The sequence below is a fragment of the Zonotrichia leucophrys genome, chromosome 4, assembly GCF_028769735.1.
Source record: "Zonotrichia leucophrys gambelii isolate GWCS_2022_RI chromosome 4, RI_Zleu_2.0, whole genome shotgun sequence".
NCBI lineage: Eukaryota > Metazoa > Chordata > Aves > Passeriformes > Passerellidae > Zonotrichia > Zonotrichia leucophrys.
In genome coordinates this window covers 18,034,470-18,055,145 of record NC_088173.1, presented here as the reverse complement: position 1 = coordinate 18,055,145, position 20,676 = coordinate 18,034,470, and the positions used below count along the sequence as shown (strand labels likewise).

The following is a 20,676-nucleotide window of genomic DNA, read 5'->3' as shown; positions in this document are numbered from 1 at the left end:
GAGATCCAGGAAAAGTGAGATGAGACAGGGACTCTGCTGGGGTCCCACAGCACCTTAGCAGCCCTGGTGAGCAGCAGCTGTCAGAGAGTTTGTGCCTGGCTAGCTGAGGTTTAGTGAAGCTCATCTGAGCCATCAAATGTGGAGATGGCTTTATATTTTTATATCTACCTCCTATTCTTTGTATATGCTGAAGTTTTCCCTGTATAGTTCACAAATTATCTGTGTTATATGGAAATCCTTTTCAAAAGATCTTGGCTTAAAACGAAGTGCATTTTCATAAATTTGATAAATGTATAAAGCAATTGCTTGAGCGTGTAAAGCTTCCTCAGTCTTATGGCAGATACTGAATCTTACATTAACAAGCCCTAAGTCCCCTGGTAAACTGTTGTCTGATGAAACAGATAGCTCTGGTGTTTGGAGGCTGCAAAGGGCCTTAAAAGTAAAAACAATATTGACATTGACGAATAGATGAAATACTGGCCTTGCTGACTTAGTTGCTTTCAAGGTATTCTGCAGAGTTTTGCTGGAGTAGTTGCTAAACAAAACACACAGTAGGGTTATTGAAACAAGATATTATAAGAAGTTTCTAGGACGCGTTCAAAGGAAAGTGAAGTATTTTTGATGTTCTCACATTCTGTGAGATCCTTCAAAAAGCATGGTATAAGTGTGCTGTTATATATACAATTTATATACAATTTTGGTAAATGAACGAGCACGCATTTGTATCCAAGAATTAAAATGTACTGTTGATCTAATGCTTTAATTGCCTAATCAAGATATCACAGTCAGTTAACTTGGTGCAATTTAAACTGTATTTACACTTATGTAAATTATCTAATTATTCCTTGTTGTTATTAATGATACTACTGAAGTAGTTTTAAGCCAGCATCTTATTATCTACCCTTTTCTCTGGTGATGTGCTCACCCTCCTTATGTGCTGCTCCACTGAGTTCAGTTTTTGCCATCAGGAGTACAAAGTAGGGGATGAGGATTTTTTCCTTCCAGGCCTGATTTGTTAGGTTCTTTAATCCTTCCCTGTAGATGCTATGATTTCCTTTTAGGGAGAGAACCATGCAGCTACACACAGCTACACAGAATGCCACAGGAAAAAAAAACAAAAAAACCTCAAAAACAGCTAGTGTAACTAAAGCTTAGAAACACTGAATAAGCAGCAGCCAATTTCCCACCAGTAACTGTGGTATTAGAGCTAGGGCATACTGGACAATAATCATCAGCTCTTTAAGCAAGTTGCAGGTATGGTCTATGTTTCTTATGTATTTTACAGAGACAGCAAATCAAGATAGAATAAGTTCAAGACACAGCACAAGTCCCATGTCCTGATGTGTTTAATTTTTTTTATAAAAATTGAGTTCCATTGCTAGTAATTGGCCATGGCACACTGAGTGGTCCAGAGAACTTCAACCTAAATGAGTCCTTCAATCCTTATTTCCCTTGGAACTGAAATTTTCACTTGTGTAAAACTTACTTTAAAAAGTTGTCTGGTAATCTTAATAAATGAAGCACATCACCTTCATAGCAAGGGAAATCTCCTGTTAAGGGAGTCTCTTATCCTAGAGAGAATTTCCTCATGGCAACCTGGACATGTGTCAGTGAAAGAAAGCAGGTAGCATGTTGTATCCTTCTTTTGAACATCTCCAGCTGTTCTTTTGGAAATTGGGTTCTTTTTTCTGAGTTTTAAGTATTTCTCCTTTGGCTCCAAGCTGCAAATGAACCAAATTACAGGATGCACTGCTGAAATACAGTGTGCTCTTTACAGCAGCACTACAAGCCCAGCCCTACAGCAGAATGATAGTCTGGTATGAATAGAAGCCATATCCATATCAGAATATTGGCAGCTATTTTTATTTCACCTTTTAGTGATGTGGTATCTGCTGGTTTGGGTTTTATAGTGCTCCTGTATTCAGCTTTGCCCACTGTGTCATTAACTCTTCTGTTATTTTTCTGTTGCTCTTACTTCCTTTCAGATGCTTCCAAGAAAATATGAATGCAGAAACATTACTCTAGAAAGAATTCAGAGCGCCAGCTCTCAGGTAGCCTTAAAATTAAGCTAAACACATTTCTTGGTGTTTAAGTGCTGTCACAGTTTACATTCCAGAGTCTGATAAGCATCTACCACTCCAGATAATGATAAATAGATCGAAGAATATCTTAGGTAATAAAAAAATTTAGAAAATTTGGAAAATAATATTTTTTTCAATTTTTCAATAATTTCTAAAAAATTCACTACATGAGAACAGTTACAAAACTGGTACACGGGTCAATGGTGGCAGTTTCTCTGTTTGCTTGTCTGTGCTTTTGCCTGTACCTATTCCATTTGTTCCCTAATTGTTCTACTTGGGCCTAAGCTATGCCCTCACAAGAAGCAGAAAAGAAGCAAACCTTAGGTAATAAGTTATTCAAAACCAAACAAAACCTGAAAAAAAAGAGATATGTGGTTACAATATTTCCATGGGAAAAAATTATCACCTCTACAGTCCAAACTACAGCTAAATGCAAAAATACTTGTGTTTTTCCCAGGAAAGCCCTTTCTGGAGCTGCTATGGAGATGAGTAAGTTGATTTTTGGAAAGATACTGCTGCTTGTGTAATTCTGAGTAGCTGGAGGAGGTTATCTGTAGGCAGCACAGTACATCTCTTGAAATGTGACTCACACAATGAAAAGTTTTTCCAAGGAGAATATTTTCTGCCCTGATTTATTTTTGCATTGCACTTAGCTTGCTTACAACAGTAAATCTTCACATGACTGGTTTTCAACTGTGCAGAGGACACATAGATTTAAAAAAAAAAATTACAGTGAATGGCAGTAACTTTCCCACTCCTTTTGTTGCACCTTTTTGTAAAAAACAAAACCTTGGTCTGCTAAAGGTGGGAAACCTCACACCAGCACAAAACTGGGGACAAGTGTAAGTGGCACACAGTGTGTGAGCCACATTTCCAGTTCATTGAAAAGATGGTGATGAGGGGAAGATTCATGGAGTTCTGGTCAGGACCAGTGGAACTTCTTGGATCAGTCAAGATAATGACAGTCTACTGAATACTCAGTAAAAAGTGCTTTAAAATGAAAATAATATAATCTTTTGTTTTCCTATTCAGATATTACTTAAATTCAGGTATTTCTATTGTAGATTTAACGGGTAATTTTTTATATGTCGAGGAAATATCAAGGAAATATGAAATACAAAGGTTATGCTCTCTATTAAATCCATAATCTGCAGGGTTTTTTAACAGTAATATAGGTGTGACAATTGTGTTCAGAATTACAGCATTTTGTCCATCTTTAAGAATCAGTAAAATGCTGTAAAGCAGATATAACCCTTCCAGTTTTGAAATAGCTTTGCACTTTCTAAGAGCAAGAGGCCATGTCCATGGCAATGATTTATTTCTCACTTGATACTGGCTAGTCCATTAATCCTTTACTTATGACAGATATGAAAATATCACTAGGACAATACTGTGTGTTTATCCCAATAAAATGTATAGCCAGATGTACCAAGCCTTGTGTTTGAATCTGGTTTCATGTGGCTATGGGAACATGAAACAAGCCTAAAGCTCTGTTTTTCAGAGAGATTAGGAACAGTCCATGCCATCCTTACTCCTTGTACCCACAGGTTACTATATTACCATGAACTTTGTTGCCATGTAAAGTAAAAAATACTAGGCTATATCCTTTGTCTTTTGATGCTGCAAGACAGGCAGTTGTTTGGGTGAGGGAGAGCAGTGGAGGAGTATTCAAAATATGATGTATAGAAATGTATGGGCGTAGTCTGAGCCTAATCCCTTTGTCATTGTAAGAAAGCTGCCTGGAGCTTGGATCTACTAGTTAATATTCAATATAATATTTATTTATTTAATTAGTTAAACTTTAGGTCTTAGATGTTCATTTAACATTCAGTATGTCTTTCTCTTTCTTACCCTTAATGAGGCAACCTGCCAGACTAAAGAGAATGTGAAGAGCATTAGTGATCCTGCAGAACAGTTGTGACAACTGAGAGAGATAGGAAAAGACAGGTTGGTTCAATGTTTAAAACAAAGAGAGAAAAACATTACAAAGAAAAAAAAAGAAAAAACTCAATGTCTCCCTTTCTAAAGCTTGATTTATGTAGCAGCTCATTTATTTATTCTTTTTCTTGTTTTAAATAAAAAATGAAAAGCTGATCCTATATCCATGATAAAACATGGTGTTCTTGTTTGATTAATAGCTCACATTGATGTTAGAAGATGCCTAATTATGCATCAGTATTTGCCTCATTATGTAGAGGAACATCATCATAGCAGAGAGTCTGTGAACAGAGAATGGTTTCCTTTTTGATAATTAATTCTCATGCTTCAAAGTATGTAGCCAAAACAACTCTTTCACTGTAAGATTTCAATAGACCTAATTTTGGAAGCAAACTGTTTGTCTCAAATAATGAAATGGAGTAAACAAGGTACCTGACCTAATCTAAAAAACATTACTTGAATTGGTTGCTTTTCTTTGGCAGTAGGTTGTCAGAGAATTTCCATGAACTGCAGCTTTCTGAAAACCTCTTCAGCAATAATAACTCCATCTTCTTTCACTGTGCTCCTCGACATAGCAGTGAGTGCAAAGGTTATACAACTAACAGGGCTAACTTCTGCAGTTAAATGATTGAAACAGTTTTGAGAACTACAGTTGTAGCTTGGTAAAAACCAGAAACTTTTTCATTTCAAAGTATCAGAAGAAGAGTTGTATTTCCACTCTGGACAAAATTGCAAAAGGAAAAACTCTTGAAATAACAGCTACAAGAAGAAAATGTTTGGATGATGAAATGCATCAATTGAGAGAAGGAACTGGATACTTGCTACATCAATAAGTGCTCCTGGATCTTATAAAGGTCTGCATTCCAACTGTAAAAAAAAGTCTAGTATTGTCAGGTGCTTTGTTATAGGAAATAGAACTCAGGAGATGCAAAGGATAATTAGAAGTGTATGGCTCCATGCTTTTAGCATTTGCACTGCTAGGAATTTGAGGCTTCTTTCAGTAGGTCAGAGAAACCTCATTGAACATCTACATATTTCATCCTGTTGCACTATGCAGAGCACAGGTAAATTCATCACTTCATCGGAAAGATTTGGTACCTCAGAACTCCAGTTCCTCTGTCAGAGAGGGCATTTTTAAAAAGAAAAATATCACTACAAAAGTTGGAAGACAACTTTGCTATATTCTTGATATAATATCACATTTCAAAGATAAGAAATAAGATATTGCCCACGATCTCTTTTGTGTTGTGAAATCTGAGTTTCAAAGTATATTTCAAGGGCTTCTCTTATTTACATCAAAAGTCCTGTGCACTCAGGGAAAAAACCTCACTGAATTCTTGAGGAAAAGGACTCACTTCAGGATTTATTTGGGACCCGACCAGCCTGTGGTGGTTAGCACATAGAATGGGAAAGAGCTACAGAAGTACAGTGCTTTCAGTTAGTCAGGAGGTTATTCAGAGATTCTGTGAGTAGATGGCCATATTCCAATACCTTCAGATGAGTCAAGCCTAAGGTTTACAACACTTTAGAATGTCAGTAGAATTACTCTGGGAAATAAGTGTTCCATGTAGGGAGCTGTACCCGAATCTGATGTCATTTAAAAAGTAATTATGTGTGTTCTGTGACTCCTATTTCCAGTGCTCCCAAGAACCAGGGTTACTGTCCTCTGCAAATATAAGGCCAATACCATCCTCACAGTGGTGTTTTACCAGTTCTCCAATACAAACTGTCCTTGGCATTTGAGAGGTTAAAAAGTGTGTAATGAGAGAAAACTGTTCTCTGGAGACAGCACCTATTGCAAAAGTTAGTGATATATTTTGGAGGAAGAACTAAAAGTATGTCAAAGATAGTTTTAGGCAAAACAGAGAAAATGTCAGTCAAAATACAGGTCTCAAAATCTGCAAGGCTGTTTGCAGTGTTAAAAATACATTACAGAAGTGCTGCTTGACAGGTCATCATTTACGATTTTTAAGAATCAATATAGTCAGGATGCAAAATTGTGACTGTGAAAGAAAGAGGATAGCATGTGTGAGTAATGTGTTGATCTCAAGGAAAGTTTATCTTTCATGGATTCACTTCCAAATAACCTTCTAATTGGCTTTGCAGCCTGGAAGAAACCTCACAATAAACTTCCCTTGGGGACGAGTTACTGTATAAATACCTCTGTAGTAAACAGACCTGTTAAAAACAATCAAATTTTAATGCAGCAAGGTCACTCTTTTGACAGGTCTGTGCTACATAATTGTGTTCAGAGAATGACCTATATGAAGAAATTCTTCCCAGTTTGGTTGAAGTTCATTCCACCAGACATGCTGCTCTTGTGGTAAAGCAATGCCAGGGAGCAAAATGTTCTGCAAATGAAAGAGCCTGCTATCAGCTGTAGGAAAGACATGCTGCCACACTACAGTGTCGCTGAAAGTTTGGAGAGCTACCTCATACAATTGGCAGTTGGAATGAACAGAATAAAAAAATCTTCCATTGTTTTCTTATAAGGAAGGAAAACTTGGAGCTGTGTCAGTACTACTAACCAGCTATCAAGCCAGCCCTAGATGCTTAGGAGGCAGTTTGATGCACTGTGCTTCATTACTGCAACCTTTAAAATGAAATGTTTGTTTTCCTGTTCAAAAACCTGAATGAAAAGGTACTTCAAGAGTTTAATGATGCTTCCATGACATCCATGTAAGTAGTCACCGCAGCTCATATCGGTTCAGTTACTTGAACACTCATCTTGTTGACAAAGACACTTCTCTGCTGGTGACAGAATGACTGGTAAGTCACAATTATCTGGGCTCAGGGAAGTGGAACAAAGGAGTACCAGGATCTTTGAATGTCTCTATCATTGGAGAAGTCTCAGCAAATCCAGCTTGTCTCACAGATTCTGCAGTCCCCATCACTCCTTTCATGACTATATGAAAGCCCATGTGCAACAAAACAGATTTGCTCAGAGAAGTTTACCCTAAGTCTATCCTGAATGAAATCAAGCTGTATTCATGTGCTCTGTTCAGCCTCTTGCTCTTAGCAATGCTGACCTTTCCAGGTTGTAGCAAAAGAATGTGCATTTACTATGTAGTTTGGAGATTCTTTCAACTTTAACAGGCTGTAGTTGAAATTGAACATCAAAATGAGGATGCTGTCTGGGAGTTCATAGTCATTGAAGTGCAAGGAATGAACAGAACAATTGCACATTCAGGATACTCTCCACAGCCTTGCAGTATATCATGCAAGGACTTTGAGTCATTATTAACGTCAGAAAAAGAAACTGCACTTTATCTTGACTCATTATTAATATGAGAAAAAAGAGATTGCATTTTAGCTTGACTCAAGCCAGTTAACCCAAACATCACAGCCAAAACAAGTTTCTGAGTGTCAATAGTCTCTGTAAGCAGTGCTACTTCCAGATCAGCAATAAATACATGGTGATCTCAAGTGATCATAGGTGTGCAAAACTGTTTGGAAGGAGCGGGCAAAGCCTTTCCCAAAGGCCACAGCTTTGGAAAGAACGGGTTATCTAGGGCTAAAATAAGATGGCTCTTAGAATATTGCTATTAAGTAGATATTAATTTTTCTTTTATTTATCAGTCTTTATCAGAACTTGCCATACCAAATAGTTTCCACACTACCTGTCTGCTTCTGGAACTTCTTGTTTTCTGGAATGGCTATGGATCAGATGCTAAAATCTGTTCAGCAGAAAACTTGCCCATCCTTCCTCCAGATTTCCTTAGTCAGGACTAATTGGCAGAACAGCTTAGGTAAATACTGAGATCAGGGTTAGTCACTGATACCTGCAGGATGAGACAGTGTGCCCTCAGCAAATATGTGTATGATACAAAAACAGAGAGAGGAATTTACACAATAAATAGGAAGCTCAAGGATCAGCCAAAAGAAATCTAATTAAGTTCAACAAGGAGCGATAGATTCTGCAGCCAGGTGAATAACTCCATGTACCAGTAAAAATGCAAACTGGCTAGCTAGTGTGATGTAAGCACCTGCAGAGGTCATAGTGGGTACCAAGTGAATAGGAGAATGTGTTCACCTTGTATCACCAGGAAGGCAAACTGGATTGGGCTATGCTAGGATGGGAGTAATCAGATAAAATTAAATTATGCTTTTTACACCGTTGGTTCTGCACAGAGCTGTAATTCTGCATCCAATTCTGGGCTCTGCAATTCAAGAAGGACTACAGCTGAAGTCAGCTTAGCTGAGGACTGGCAGGACTGTCATGGGCCAAAAGTATGTGATCTTTGAGAAGAGGCTGACAAACCTGGGCTTGTTTAGTCTGGCAAAGCGGTAGCTAAATGGTGACCTAACATCTGCCCACAGTAACTTGAAAGGGAATTGCAGAGATGGAAAAACTAAATTCCTCCTGATACTGGCAGATGGCATGAGGCAATTATCCCAGGATGCAGCTTGGAAGATTCAGTTTGGACTTTATAAAATAGACTTATTCACAAGAGCAGTAGTGCAGCAATGGATTAGTTTACCCAGAGTTATAACCAGGGGACTTGTCCTTCTTGTAGACTTTGACTTGGCTATGAAAAGTGGCAGCTGACCTGGTATAGACTATGCAATCATTCAGTGTTTAACCAGCACTTCCAATCAACCTTCTGCAAATAAGAAACTTAGAGCGAAACTAGAAGAGAGGAATATGATGTTCTGAAATTCATAGGCTCACCTTGTATTCTGTATTCAGACTGATTGTTTTTATGGTAACAGACATGCAGGCAGTGAAAGTAAAAAGAATGGCAATGCACTGGAGAGGGCTCTTTTGTCAATTGCATCAGAAAACAAGGAATAACTGAATAACTATAGGCCACTCAGTTTCCTTTATGTATTTTCTATCAAGCTTAAGTCAGTCATCAAAAGATTAAGCTGTTCTGGGAAAAAAGATATGCTCAAGGCTTCAGGAAACAAAAGGAGGATATCCTCACTAATTTTACCTGGGAAGATAATCCCATCTTGCAGGAAGGAACATAATAAAGTGATGGAGTTCTTCTCACTATGAGAGCCATGGAGGGTGCATGAGTGTACTTGCAGGTTTGTCTGTGCATATTGGCACAAAGCTCTTTGTTGCTGTCCAGAGAGTAAAAAAGATAGAGAAAAATCTTCTTGAGGTGGCCTCAAAGAAGCTGCCTTGTGTATGTTGCAAGGCAAAATAGCCATTTTACTGCTTTAGTTTTCACCCAGAGAAATGGTGGTTTGTGTATTGCTTTACTGAGCTAAGGCCACAGACTACTATAATTTTGGCCACATTGCTTCCTCCCATATTCCTATGGTGTGATAACAGGAGAGGCCAATATACTTTTTCTATTACTGTAAGGGGTTTTTTTGGACTATTTTCATATGGTTCATGTTGGGAATTCCAGAGCATGGAATTACATACCTCTCAGTCAATTCAGGTTAGAAATAAACAGATTTAGTTAAAATTGTTTATCCAGGCATGTAGCAGACTCTGTTGCTGCTCTTCAATATTTGATAATTTGCTGGTCAGTGATCCTTAACAGAAATTACTAGTACTTTTTGTACTAGCAGAAATTTGAGGTGCTACGGATATGAAGAAGGGCTCTGTTACAGGCAAAGATTTGGGGTGGACTTGCCTGGCTGGACTGGAGTGGAGCTTAACAAAATACTTTATTTTCTTTGTATTTTCCTTCCTTTTTCATGGTCCATACTGTAGTCAAGCACATCCTGAAGACCAGCTCTATCTTTCATGTAATCTTTTAAGTCTCCCTGACTCATTCTCAATAACCCTGGATGAACATTTCTTATCACACGGTAACATGGGTACTAATGTGATAATGAAATACTCTCTGTATGCATCCCAACATGAGAGAACAGTTTCAGTTCTGCTTTTTACTACAACATGATTTTTTTACCTGACAAAGACAGAACCCTGGTTTCCAATTTATTTCTGGCCACCAAATTAAGTAAATAGGTATTCTGCTTGAGTAGATCTTTAATTATTATGACTAAGCAATTGTGTCTCTGCTATTATTTTAGAAAAACTTCTCCAGACTTTAAATGAAGACAGAGGAGGCCCATGCAGAGCAATTACAATGGAGAATTTGTTTACAGGCTGCCACTAGAAGAGACATAATGCTTCCCTTTATCATCACTTGTCAGAGCGGTGACAGCCTGTAAAGAGCCTGCCCATGCATTATTCTTTATTTGTCACCCTTGTGCCAGCTCTTGCCCTAGCAGGTGCCTGGCATGTGTCAAACTTACGTTTCAGGGATTCATCTGATCAGCACTGGAAAGAAAAGTATGATCTATTTTCTTTTCAATTACAAATTAGATATTTGCTCCCATATCTAATGGAAGGGTCTTTGGCTTCTTTGTATGCAAAAAGTACCATTTATAACTTCCTGTAGAATTTAAATGCTGACTTCTCTCTTATGCCCAATTCTGAAAGTGGAATTTATGTAATTCTACTGAACATAAACTAAACCATCCTACCTCCCTGTTGTATTGTCCTGGCAAATCTGTTCAAATCTGATTACCTTTGGTGATGAATGGGCAGAATGTGCTGTGCTCTGGGCATTTAAATGTCTTTTTATTACAGGTTGCTTTCTATTTTACACACTGCATTATAATTTTTTTTAAATAATTTCTCTAGAATTACAGTTTTGTGCTAACATTGATTCATGCATGCACTTGTCTACTTGAGTTTGCTTAGTTGTAAATGTGTATGTGTAACATACAGGGTTTGTGTGTGAGATGCTTCTTCTGCAGGCAGTATTAGCAATGAAATAGTTGGGATCTGTGAGAAAATGCAGTTGTACTATAGGAAATAAATATTTGGTGTTCTCTTCTGTGAGGGAAATTTATTGTGGAAAGGGGAAGATTATTCTAATAGGTTTGTCAAAAAAGATTTAAAAAATCTAAATTTGTTAGTAATCACAAACACTGATATTATTTTTTAATCAAAATTAGTTTCTAAATGAAATATATATTTTTAGTATTTATATTTATATTAGAAAATAGTACAGTTTTTTTTTAAACTACTATGTTCTGCTGTCTCTGGCTGTTACTCTGTGTTTATTTTTGCTTTTGGGGATTGGTAAAATTTGAAACAGATAGTGCCTCAAGACATTGCAGGACAAATTAGAGTATGAGATCACTTTTGTAATGATTTAAGTTTAAAAGATCAGTAGTTATGGATCCAAAAGGGAATTTGTTTCCTTCACCTTAAGGTATTTTCATTCTCACAACCATATTGGAGTTGGACATTGAACTTAAACACTTTGTGATGTTTTTATAGTTATTTTAGTTATTGAGAATTTTTTCCCAAATAAATTCCCAAACCACCCTCCTTGCCATATCTCAAAACTAAAGATGCAGTAGGTGTTCTTGCAGGCCTCTATTTGAATCTGTCATGACTTACTGTTAGGATATTACTAACATGTAACTGGTCTATAAAATGCAGATACCTTATGTCTCTCTAGTAATCCATATACTTTGGTTTGTATGTAGACCTGGTCTTTTAATGTCACTTGCCTAACTAAGCTCTATAAAATTCACAAGCCATTACTTTTGTTTTTTTCCTTACTCCTTCCAGATATGTCTAAATGAGGAGGCATTTAGAATTCTGTATAAAAAAGATGTGCAAATTTTATTTGTGTGTTTCTGCTTTTTTTCTACCCATTCCTTAGCAACAAGGAGAAGATGATAAAATTATTCAGTCATTGGACTAATTAAATAGATGACAATAATTTTGGGATATGTAATTCTGGCATCAAAAGATGTACTGGATGTTTTGATGCAGTTCTTCACAAATCAGGTGATATGCTGTCTAAAATGCATGAAGAGCTACCTGAGAGAGAGGGAGGAAGGTGGTGCAGAGCTTTTGTTTGTTCCATAGAATTGCAGCCAAAGGAAAAAAAATTAAAATTTGAGAGACCTTCTTCCTGAGTTTGCAAGGAATCTAAAGCAATGAAAGAACGGTATGAACTACCATCAATTTAATAAATTTCAAGCTCCAATACAACTAATGACAATCAAATCATATTATTCAACTCTATTGTTATTTAGCAATTGATATAAGAACAGAAAAGAATGTATCATAATTTGATAGTTTACATCATCTGTCCCTGAAGTGTTTTCTTGAGAGGATAGGCACTCAGCTTCCAGAATTTGCTCGCTGAAGGATTTGGAAGGAATGAAATTAATTCCTTTGCATGAGACTGAATTTCAGTGAATTAATTTGGCTCAAGACAAGTGATAACAATCAGGATGCATTAAAAGGGTGCATTTGTATTAGTTCATTTAAACAGCAGTGGTGGCCATGTTCAAACTGCCTGCTGTGAGGGCAGTAACCATTGTGACACCCAGCTAGTGAAGGCCAACTTGTGTGCCTGCAGGCACCAGAGAACCTACCAACACCACAAACAAGTTAGATTGTCCAAGGCTCCTGCTTCTCTCCATCAGAGCATTTAGGTGCTTTCTTGGTAGCTGCCTTCACCTTCAAAGAGGGGAACTGCCCAAAAACAGGAAGGAGTAAAGCAATTGTGTCTGACACGTAATGAAATTCAGAGCTGTGTAGCAGCTGCACAACTCCTCGATCAACCAGAGTCTCACCAGTGAACCCATCTCTGAGGGTAGGCAGGTGATGATGGGGAATTTGTGCCATGGCCAAGGCATTTAGCAGCTGCTTCCAGAGTTGGAGAGGTGAGTTCTGGCTGAGCAACCCAGTTCTTTTTTAGTGCTTGTCTTAACAATGTGCAGCAGTGTGGCCTTGCTCTTGGTGCTGGGTGCCTATGCACCATTCAGTGCAAACAAACTGAAGACCTGTGGATGGAAAAGGAGAAAGGTTAGGTGACCTTCGAGAACTGCAGGAAATTTCTGGTGTCTGAGGACTAACAGAACCTATGGTACCTAACTGATTAGATTTGATTTAGTTTGGAAATATGTAATAACCTGTCACTTTGGAGCTTTTTCATTTTTCATGGCTATTAGATGATACAATTTACAATATAGAAAAAAATCCAGACTGACAGCCCTAACAGACTTTCTTATATTACCTGCAAGGTCTTTGTATCTTTGTTTTTAAGGTCTATTTCCCTTCTTCTATATTTCTGTGCTATGGGAATAGTCTCAATGGAGCTCATAAAAACAGAAAAACAGTTCAATAAATACACACTTTAAACAGTTTTGCCTGTGGGCACAAAATGATCCAGGGCTTGAATAAACCTCAGTTCAGTCACAAAACTGAATTGTAGCTGCTAGCTAAAGTGAGTCAGAGTAGCACACAGGCCTTGTCCTGTGAATATGATTGGTCATACAAAACCCACCTCTCAAGACACAGAACATCTCTTGGCATTGTTACTGTTGGGATTTTATTGAGTGCAAATAGTGAAGTGGGATAGAAAAAGAGATAATTCTTTTCTTCTTATTTAGGAATTTAAATGGGTATTCTACAGTCAGACACAGAGCAGAAGACAAAAACTTTCTTTAATAAATATAGACTATATATATCTGAATGTCATTATTTTTGTTATTGTCTCAGAATTGGCTTTCCTCACTTGACCTAATACTGCTCCTTGGCAGTACAATGAGCACAAACCTCTCTCTTGACTCGGGATATCTCCAAAACGTTGTGTTTCTCCTCCCAGAAGCCCCAGCCTGTTCTGTAGTCATTGCAGTGGGATGTTCCCAGTCCCTCTTCTGTGCCAGTGTGCATCAGGACTCCTCAGTATAAAGGACCATCATGTGTAGTACTCTTCCACTAAGCACACATCAGTGTTCTGCTTCTTCCTTATCTGCAGATAGCTTTGGAAAGTTGTATGTGTTTGTCAGCTAGGAAAAAAGCAAGATGAAAATAAACATGTGGAGGGAGCTCTATTTCACTGGAGCTTAATTTTATTTTTGCACAAGATTCTGTATTGTCTGTGCTGTGACTTACTTGCTCATTGCCTTAAATTTGTATGTCTGCATTATATACTCCAGGATACTCCTAAATGGAAATTCTTTAGGCTAGTCCACAGCAAACTTGTTGCAATTTGTAATGGTGTAAGAACAGGAACAAGGCCTGTGCTGTCCATAAAAGTCCAAAAAATTAGTAGCTGATATCAGAAACAAGTATAACTTGACAAAGCCATTTCCATGAGACTTAGCTTGCAATCCTTAGCATCACTAAATGTAGCTTGTCAACTGTTTTAATTATTAGAGACTAAGCTTTTCTGTCCCTTTTCCCCTGATGAATGAAATTATCGTATTTTTCCAAAGTAATGAGTGGCAAGCTGAGGTGTTATAGCAAAGACAAAAGATCAGAATTTGTGTTTTAGATGTATTTAGGAAGAGGCAAAACTGCAGGGTGTTTTTTGTTGTTGGGGTTTTTTTATGATTCTTAGTGTGCATTTCTTGTCAGAAGAAAAAATATTCCCAAAGATGATGTTTAGCGATACAAACAGAACCAGATTTTGCAGATCAGAGAACCTATCAACTACTCTGCATTTCAGCCTAATTTTATTATGAAGTCAGCTGTCTGTGTGCTTCATGCTGGTATCTAACTATTAAGCTTTTTCTTCATGTCTGTTTCCCTTCCCATTACAAAAACAACCTCATTGTGCTAGTTTTATTTTTTAAATTTATTTCTGTGCATAGTTCTTCACAATAAGTTGATATAGGAAACTTATAAATGAAAACTTGGAAATGTCACTGTTTATAAAATGACACGCCAGAATGTTTATGTGGCCCTGGGCTGCAGGAGCAGGAGAATGGATGAATATCCTGCAGCTGTTTTGGCCATTATACTGTGGATGGCAGGTTGCCAGCAACAACTGTGGCACAGAGTCAGTGCCTTCCTCTGTGTGATAAAAGAGAGAATATTTGCACTTTCTGAACCATCTCAGGAGGATTTATGGCAGAGTTTGGAGGACTTGAAGTGACTAAAGATGGAAGTAGATAAGCAGCTTGCAGGTTTTACACCAACCTGTCCTCCTGTTGGCTCCTCCAGGCCTGGCAGTGCTGATGGTTTCTTTGCCCTTCTTTCCAGAACATTTGAAAGAGAAGCTGGAGGAATACATGGTCCGCTTTGCCAAGGTGAGGATCGTGCGCACCAAGAAGCGGGAAGGGCTCATTCGGACCAGGCTGCTGGGAGCCTCGCTGGCCAGAGGAGAGGTCCTGACATTCCTGGACTCCCACTGTGAGGTCAACGTGAACTGGCTGCCACCCTTGCTCAGTAAGTGCATGAGCATTCATCAGGCATTAAAATCAGAGTATAGAACCAGTAACTGAAGCTGTGTCCCACAGTAAGCTAGACATACACTGTGTCAAAGTGTTTGGAGTTCTGCTGAAGTTCTGATCTATCTCAAGTGTCAGTGTGAGACAGAGCTCCAAGAAACGTGAGCGGCTGCATTTTGTTCCTTGAGACTAAAGAATTTGTAAAATCTCTAAGTAATGCTTCAGCATATAATAGTTACAATTTATTTTATTCTTACTACTACTAAATACACTGCTATATCTAGTATAATGTCATGTCCTTGCTAAAGAACTGAAAGGGTTTTTTATGCAGGTATTGTACTCCTTCCTAGTTTTCCACATTGCATTAAAACAGTTTTTGCTGTAAATATATCCGAGGCCTCAGTGTTAATTCCAATAGCAATAGCATTCGCAACAGGAAGCTCAGAAAGAATGATTTGCTATTGACTATTTTGCTGGATTCCAGCTGCAGCCAGCAAAGCTCCATTAGTTAAGGGAATGGAAGGAATCAATTGTTGTAGTCTAAGATTTCACTTCTGGAAACCATGTTCTCTTTTCTATACAGCACATATACATGCAAAGTATATATGCTTTGCTAAGTGAGTGCTTTTTGCTACCATAACCAAAGAAAATTTCTGAGTTGCCTAATAAAGAAATTTGTATTCATTTAAAAAGTCTGCTGTAAGTACACAGAAGGTTATGGTTTTGCTAATTAATGGTTATTGTTCCTTGAATTCTGATGTTGGGACTCTTGGGCCACACAGTAAGCTGATAAAGCATTTGCAGCAACATGTGCATTCTTCTAATAAGCTATCAGTGGAGACCAAGAAAAATACTATTAACTAGTTTGTCTTCAGATCAGTAATAAGATAATGCACAAAATTCCAAATTTTTATCCTTCTTAGTTTTCATATCAAATCATGCATACAGTTGTTCCCCTTGTTATCTCCTTGCCCTCAAACACATCTGCATTTTAAAAATAACCTCCATGTCTTCATGTAAAGCAGAAATATCATAAAGGAGCAATCCAAGTTGAGGCCGGTTCCCCTTGTTCTATCACACAAGATAGTCGGTTTCTTCTCCTACAACTAGGAGAAGAAACCAACCCCACATCACCACAACCTACTTTCAGGCAGTTGTAGAGAGGGATAAGGTCTTCCATTAACCTCTTTTTCTCCAGGGTAAATCACTCCAGGTCCCTCAGTTGCTCCTCATAGGACTTGTGCTCCAGACCCTTCACCAACTCCATTATCCTTGTGTGAACTCTCTCCAGCCCCTCAATGTCCTTCCTGTGTTGAGGGGTCCAGAACTGGACACACGACTTGATGTGCAGCCTCACAAGTGCCAAGGACAGAGGGACAATCCCTGCCTGGCCACACTATTGCTGATACAGGCCAGGACACCATTGCCTTTTTGGCCATCTGGGCACAGCTGGCTCATGTTCAGCCACTGTCAGCCAGCAGCTCCAGGCCAGGCCCTTTTCCTCTGGGCAGCTTCCCAGATGTGCATCTGTAGGCCTGTAGCACTGCATGGGGTTGTTATGACCCAAGGGCCTCAATTCTTGATTCAGCCTGTCCAGATCCCTCTGAAGAGCCTATCGCCCTCCAGCAGATTGACAATACTGTCCAACTTGGTGTCATCTGCAACCTGACTGAGGGTGCACTTCATCCCCTCGTCTAGATCATCCAGAAAGATGTTAGAAAGTACTGGCCCCAGTACCGATTTTGTGGGGAACAACACCTCCAATCTTCCACCAACTGGATTTAACTTCATTCACCACAACTCTCTGGGCTGGCCATCCAGCCACTTTTTTATCCAGTCAAGGGTGCACCTTTCTAAGCTGCCAGCTTCTCCAGGAGAATGCTCTGAGAGACAGTATCAAAGGCTTTACTGAAGCCCAGGTAGACAATATCCCCACATCCACTAGGCAGGTTACCTGCTTATAGAAGATCATATTAGTCAGGCAGGACCAGACTTTCATAAACCCATCCTGGCTGGGCCTTATCCCCTAGCCTATGTGGTCTTCCATGAGATAATCTGTTCCATACATTTAGCCATATTTCACCATGTAAAAACCAAAGAAGAAATAGATTGGCATCAAAGGATTCACAATTGCAGCCAGGTTGCAGTTGATATTGAACCCTCAGCCTCAAACCAGAAAACTGGAAATGTGAGAGCAACTGCATCAGTGCCCCTCTGTTGTCAAGAGGAATGAAATGTTTCTCATTCCACATATAGTAGAATACCTGTAGACAACCAACCAGCCAGAGCACCTAGAAATGAGTCTTGAGGAATACTGAAGCCCAGAATCAAATCTGTTTTATTTTGAAAGAAAAAGTAGAGCATTACATAAAGGACAAATAGAAAATGAACACACATCTAATATATTTTCCCTGTGCCCTGTTTTTCTAAAGGAATGAGAGAATTTTTTTTATACACTTGAGATGGCTTATATTTACTATACTGAAATCAGATGACACCTGGCTGCTAATAATAGTATAGTAAATGTATGTTTTCAAGTGTTTATCTGAAGTCATATTTTGTGATTCACTCAGCACTGCATGTGACTGAAAGTCATTCAGGGAAACCACAACAGAGGACATGTTGAGTGTTTATTGCTTTGAAGCTGCCCTGTTTTAGCTCTGACTGAATCTGGCATGTGTAGTGAAAAATCCTCAGCAAGTACATAGTTCAGCCCTGCTCTGGACTGGCTGTCTTTGCTGAGAGGAGCAGTGGTTTCCACTGTTCCAAACCAGGTTTTGTTCCAAATGAGACCTTGAAAGTTAGAGGTTGGGGAAGGGGGTGAGGAACCAAGAGCAATCACTTAAAGATGGTTCTCAGAGCTATTTAAGTATCTAACTTACATATTCAGAATGAACTATCAGCTTTTAGGCCAAAAAAAGACTGAGTTATTTCAGTACTTTTAGGGTATCTGAATGGCTTTGCGGAGCTGAGCCACAGTTGTTTTCAGTTACAGTTACTTTTGGTGTACACAACTGCAAACACCCTGGTTTTATCAAAAGACAAGATTTTCCTGTGGTTCCTTCTCTCTAAAATATTTTGAAGGCTGAGAGGTAAGTTCTGCAGAAATACACAACAGCAGGTAAGCATCATCATACTTGCAGAATTCTTGAGAGAGTTGCAGAAACGAAGACTGGGATTGAACTTGAGCATTGCTCAAAAAAAATCTCCCCCTGGCTATCTACATGTGACTGGGAGATTTCAAATCCTTCAGTGTATTTAAAGATAGCAGCTTTTAAAGATGAAGAGAAGGATGGTAAAGCATTAAGAGTCTACCTTTGACCTGCTTCAGAAAAATCAATCCCATTTAGTTTCTCTACTCCAACCAATTTAGAAGGGGGGATCAGAGACAGATTGTTATAAGCCCTATAACTATTAGGAGGGCCATCACAGGAAAGAGATTATGTAAAAGTGACTTTATATAATGATCACAGATAACACTGTACAGTGTGCCAGTGAGTGTAATTATATTTGGCAGTAGCAACAGTAATGCAGCCATTATCTCTGTGATGAGTTTCCTAGAATTTTGTGAGATCCTGTGCTTTAAATTTATTTCACTATTAAAGAATAAGGATGTTAAGAACAGGCTCAACTTCCAGTCACAGTAATTTCTCACTAGAAGCATTGATCCTTGATTTCTAAACTTAAACTTCTGAGAATAAATATAAAGACCCTGATGTTTTGTGAAAATAATCTTTGTTTCTTAGTTCCAGTCCTGCAGAAGCATGGAAGCAGAATCTGTGTTATTAATCATTATACCAATATTACCTGCCTTCCTAGCTAAGTGTTCAATCCACACTCAGCCCTCTGATTATTTTTAGGGTATTATCAAGCATCAGTGAAATCTAAACAACAAAATCAAAAAACAAAACCCAAATTTTTCATATAGGCCCTAAAATGTACTAAATAATATAAAGGATCTAAGCTGCCGTTCAGAGAAAAAGCTTTGTACTTGGAATGTTAAGGTTTTAGGGGTTTTTTGAGGGTTCATAGGTAATTTTTTACAGTCCTTTCATGTCAACACTGCTATAGGTTTTCTCTGTACTTCCTCATTTCAAACCATTATTCCTCTGCCTAGTTCTTGATGTTGGCCTGTCTTCTTTACTTGTCTTTCTTTTCAGAGGAGCTCTATAGGATTAAGCAATAGGATTCACCAAAGCAGACTCAGGCCGAGCTGAGCTTATGCTAGGAATGGGAATTTGATTTAGTCTCACAGTTCTAATTTTTTTTTTAAAGCAAAACTAAAGTCCTTTCTTTAGAAAGCAGGTAAGAATAATACTGTGGAGCCTTCTTTAGAACTCAAAGATTGGTGCAAAAAAAAAGGATGCAAGCTCTGTTTTTCTCTTTGTGTTGGAGTTTCCCTTTAATTTGGACCATTTGATTTCAAAGCTGATGCACTCTGCAGGCCACAGGAACAGTGACTGAATGGTTGCAGGGGCTGAAATTCACATTTAGGAATAAATCTCTCTCTCAGGGGGTTCCCAAACAGACTCCTTACAGATGAGGGAGTATTTTTACCATTTGCTTGCTGGCCTGCTCCATAGCTGACAGACTGGGGACAGCTTGGCATAGCAATGAGAGAGAGATGCAGATGACTGGACTCCTATGGGTCTCACAGGGATGTGCTTCCTTTTAAGGAACCATAAATACTTCTAATTGTTCCCCAACTGCATTAATTCTACTTTAAAGAAAGGTTTGATACAGATTGGAAAGATTAAATTATTGGGAGACCACAGGGCACAAAGCAAGCAATCTTCAAACATCAGAAACCTGTGGGATTCACTTTGCAGTAATATGATAGATGGCTTGACTAGACATGCCGTTTCCTATTTTCTACTTTCATTTTTCAGACCAGATTGCTCTTAACCACAAAACCATCGTGTGTCCCATGATCGATGTCATTGACCACAACCACTTTGGCTACGAGGCGCAGGCGGGGGATGCCATGCGAGGAGCTTTTGACTGGGAAATGTACTACAAGAGAATCCCGATTCCTCCAGAGCTCCAGAGAGCTGATCCCAGCGACCCCTTTGAGTAAGTAGCGATAAAGGGGAGAGTGGGAACATGAAGAAGGGCAAGCAAAAAGTGTAACTGTAGCAGAATCCAAGCCCAGGCGTTTCCATGTAGGCCACTTTCTGCTAATGAAAGGTAATAGAAGAAAACACCTGAAAACTAGGAAAAAGATCAAGGCAACGATTTGTAGAATTCACAAGCTGTGCATGGAAACACAACTTGACTCAGTGACTGTACATAACAGACAGGCACATACTTGTAGTTAAGTACTGGCATCAGAGAAGTGATTGCAATGGCAGGAATTCTGTTTATTTCACAGAAATTTTATTTAATGTTTTATTTGCTGGCGATTGATGCAATATATGCACCCGCAGTTGAGTCCACGTTACACCAGCAGGTGCTTTGTTTATAACTGGTGATATGGCTG

General features: G+C 38.6%; 1 protein-coding gene across 2 annotated transcripts in view; it reads left to right on the top strand.

Annotated features, from left to right (window-relative positions):
- GALNTL6 (polypeptide N-acetylgalactosaminyltransferase like 6) overlaps window positions 1-20,676 on the top strand; it is a 427,406-nt gene that overhangs the window by 338,908 nt on the left and 67,822 nt on the right. For both annotated transcript variants that reach the window (XM_064710656.1, XM_064710658.1), the window contains exons 5-6: window positions 15,010-15,195; window positions 20,087-20,270. In XM_064710656.1, the coding sequence (XP_064566726.1) occupies window positions 15,010-15,195; window positions 20,087-20,270 (370 nt within the window). The remainder of the gene's footprint in view (window positions 1-15,009; window positions 15,196-20,086; window positions 20,271-20,676) is intronic.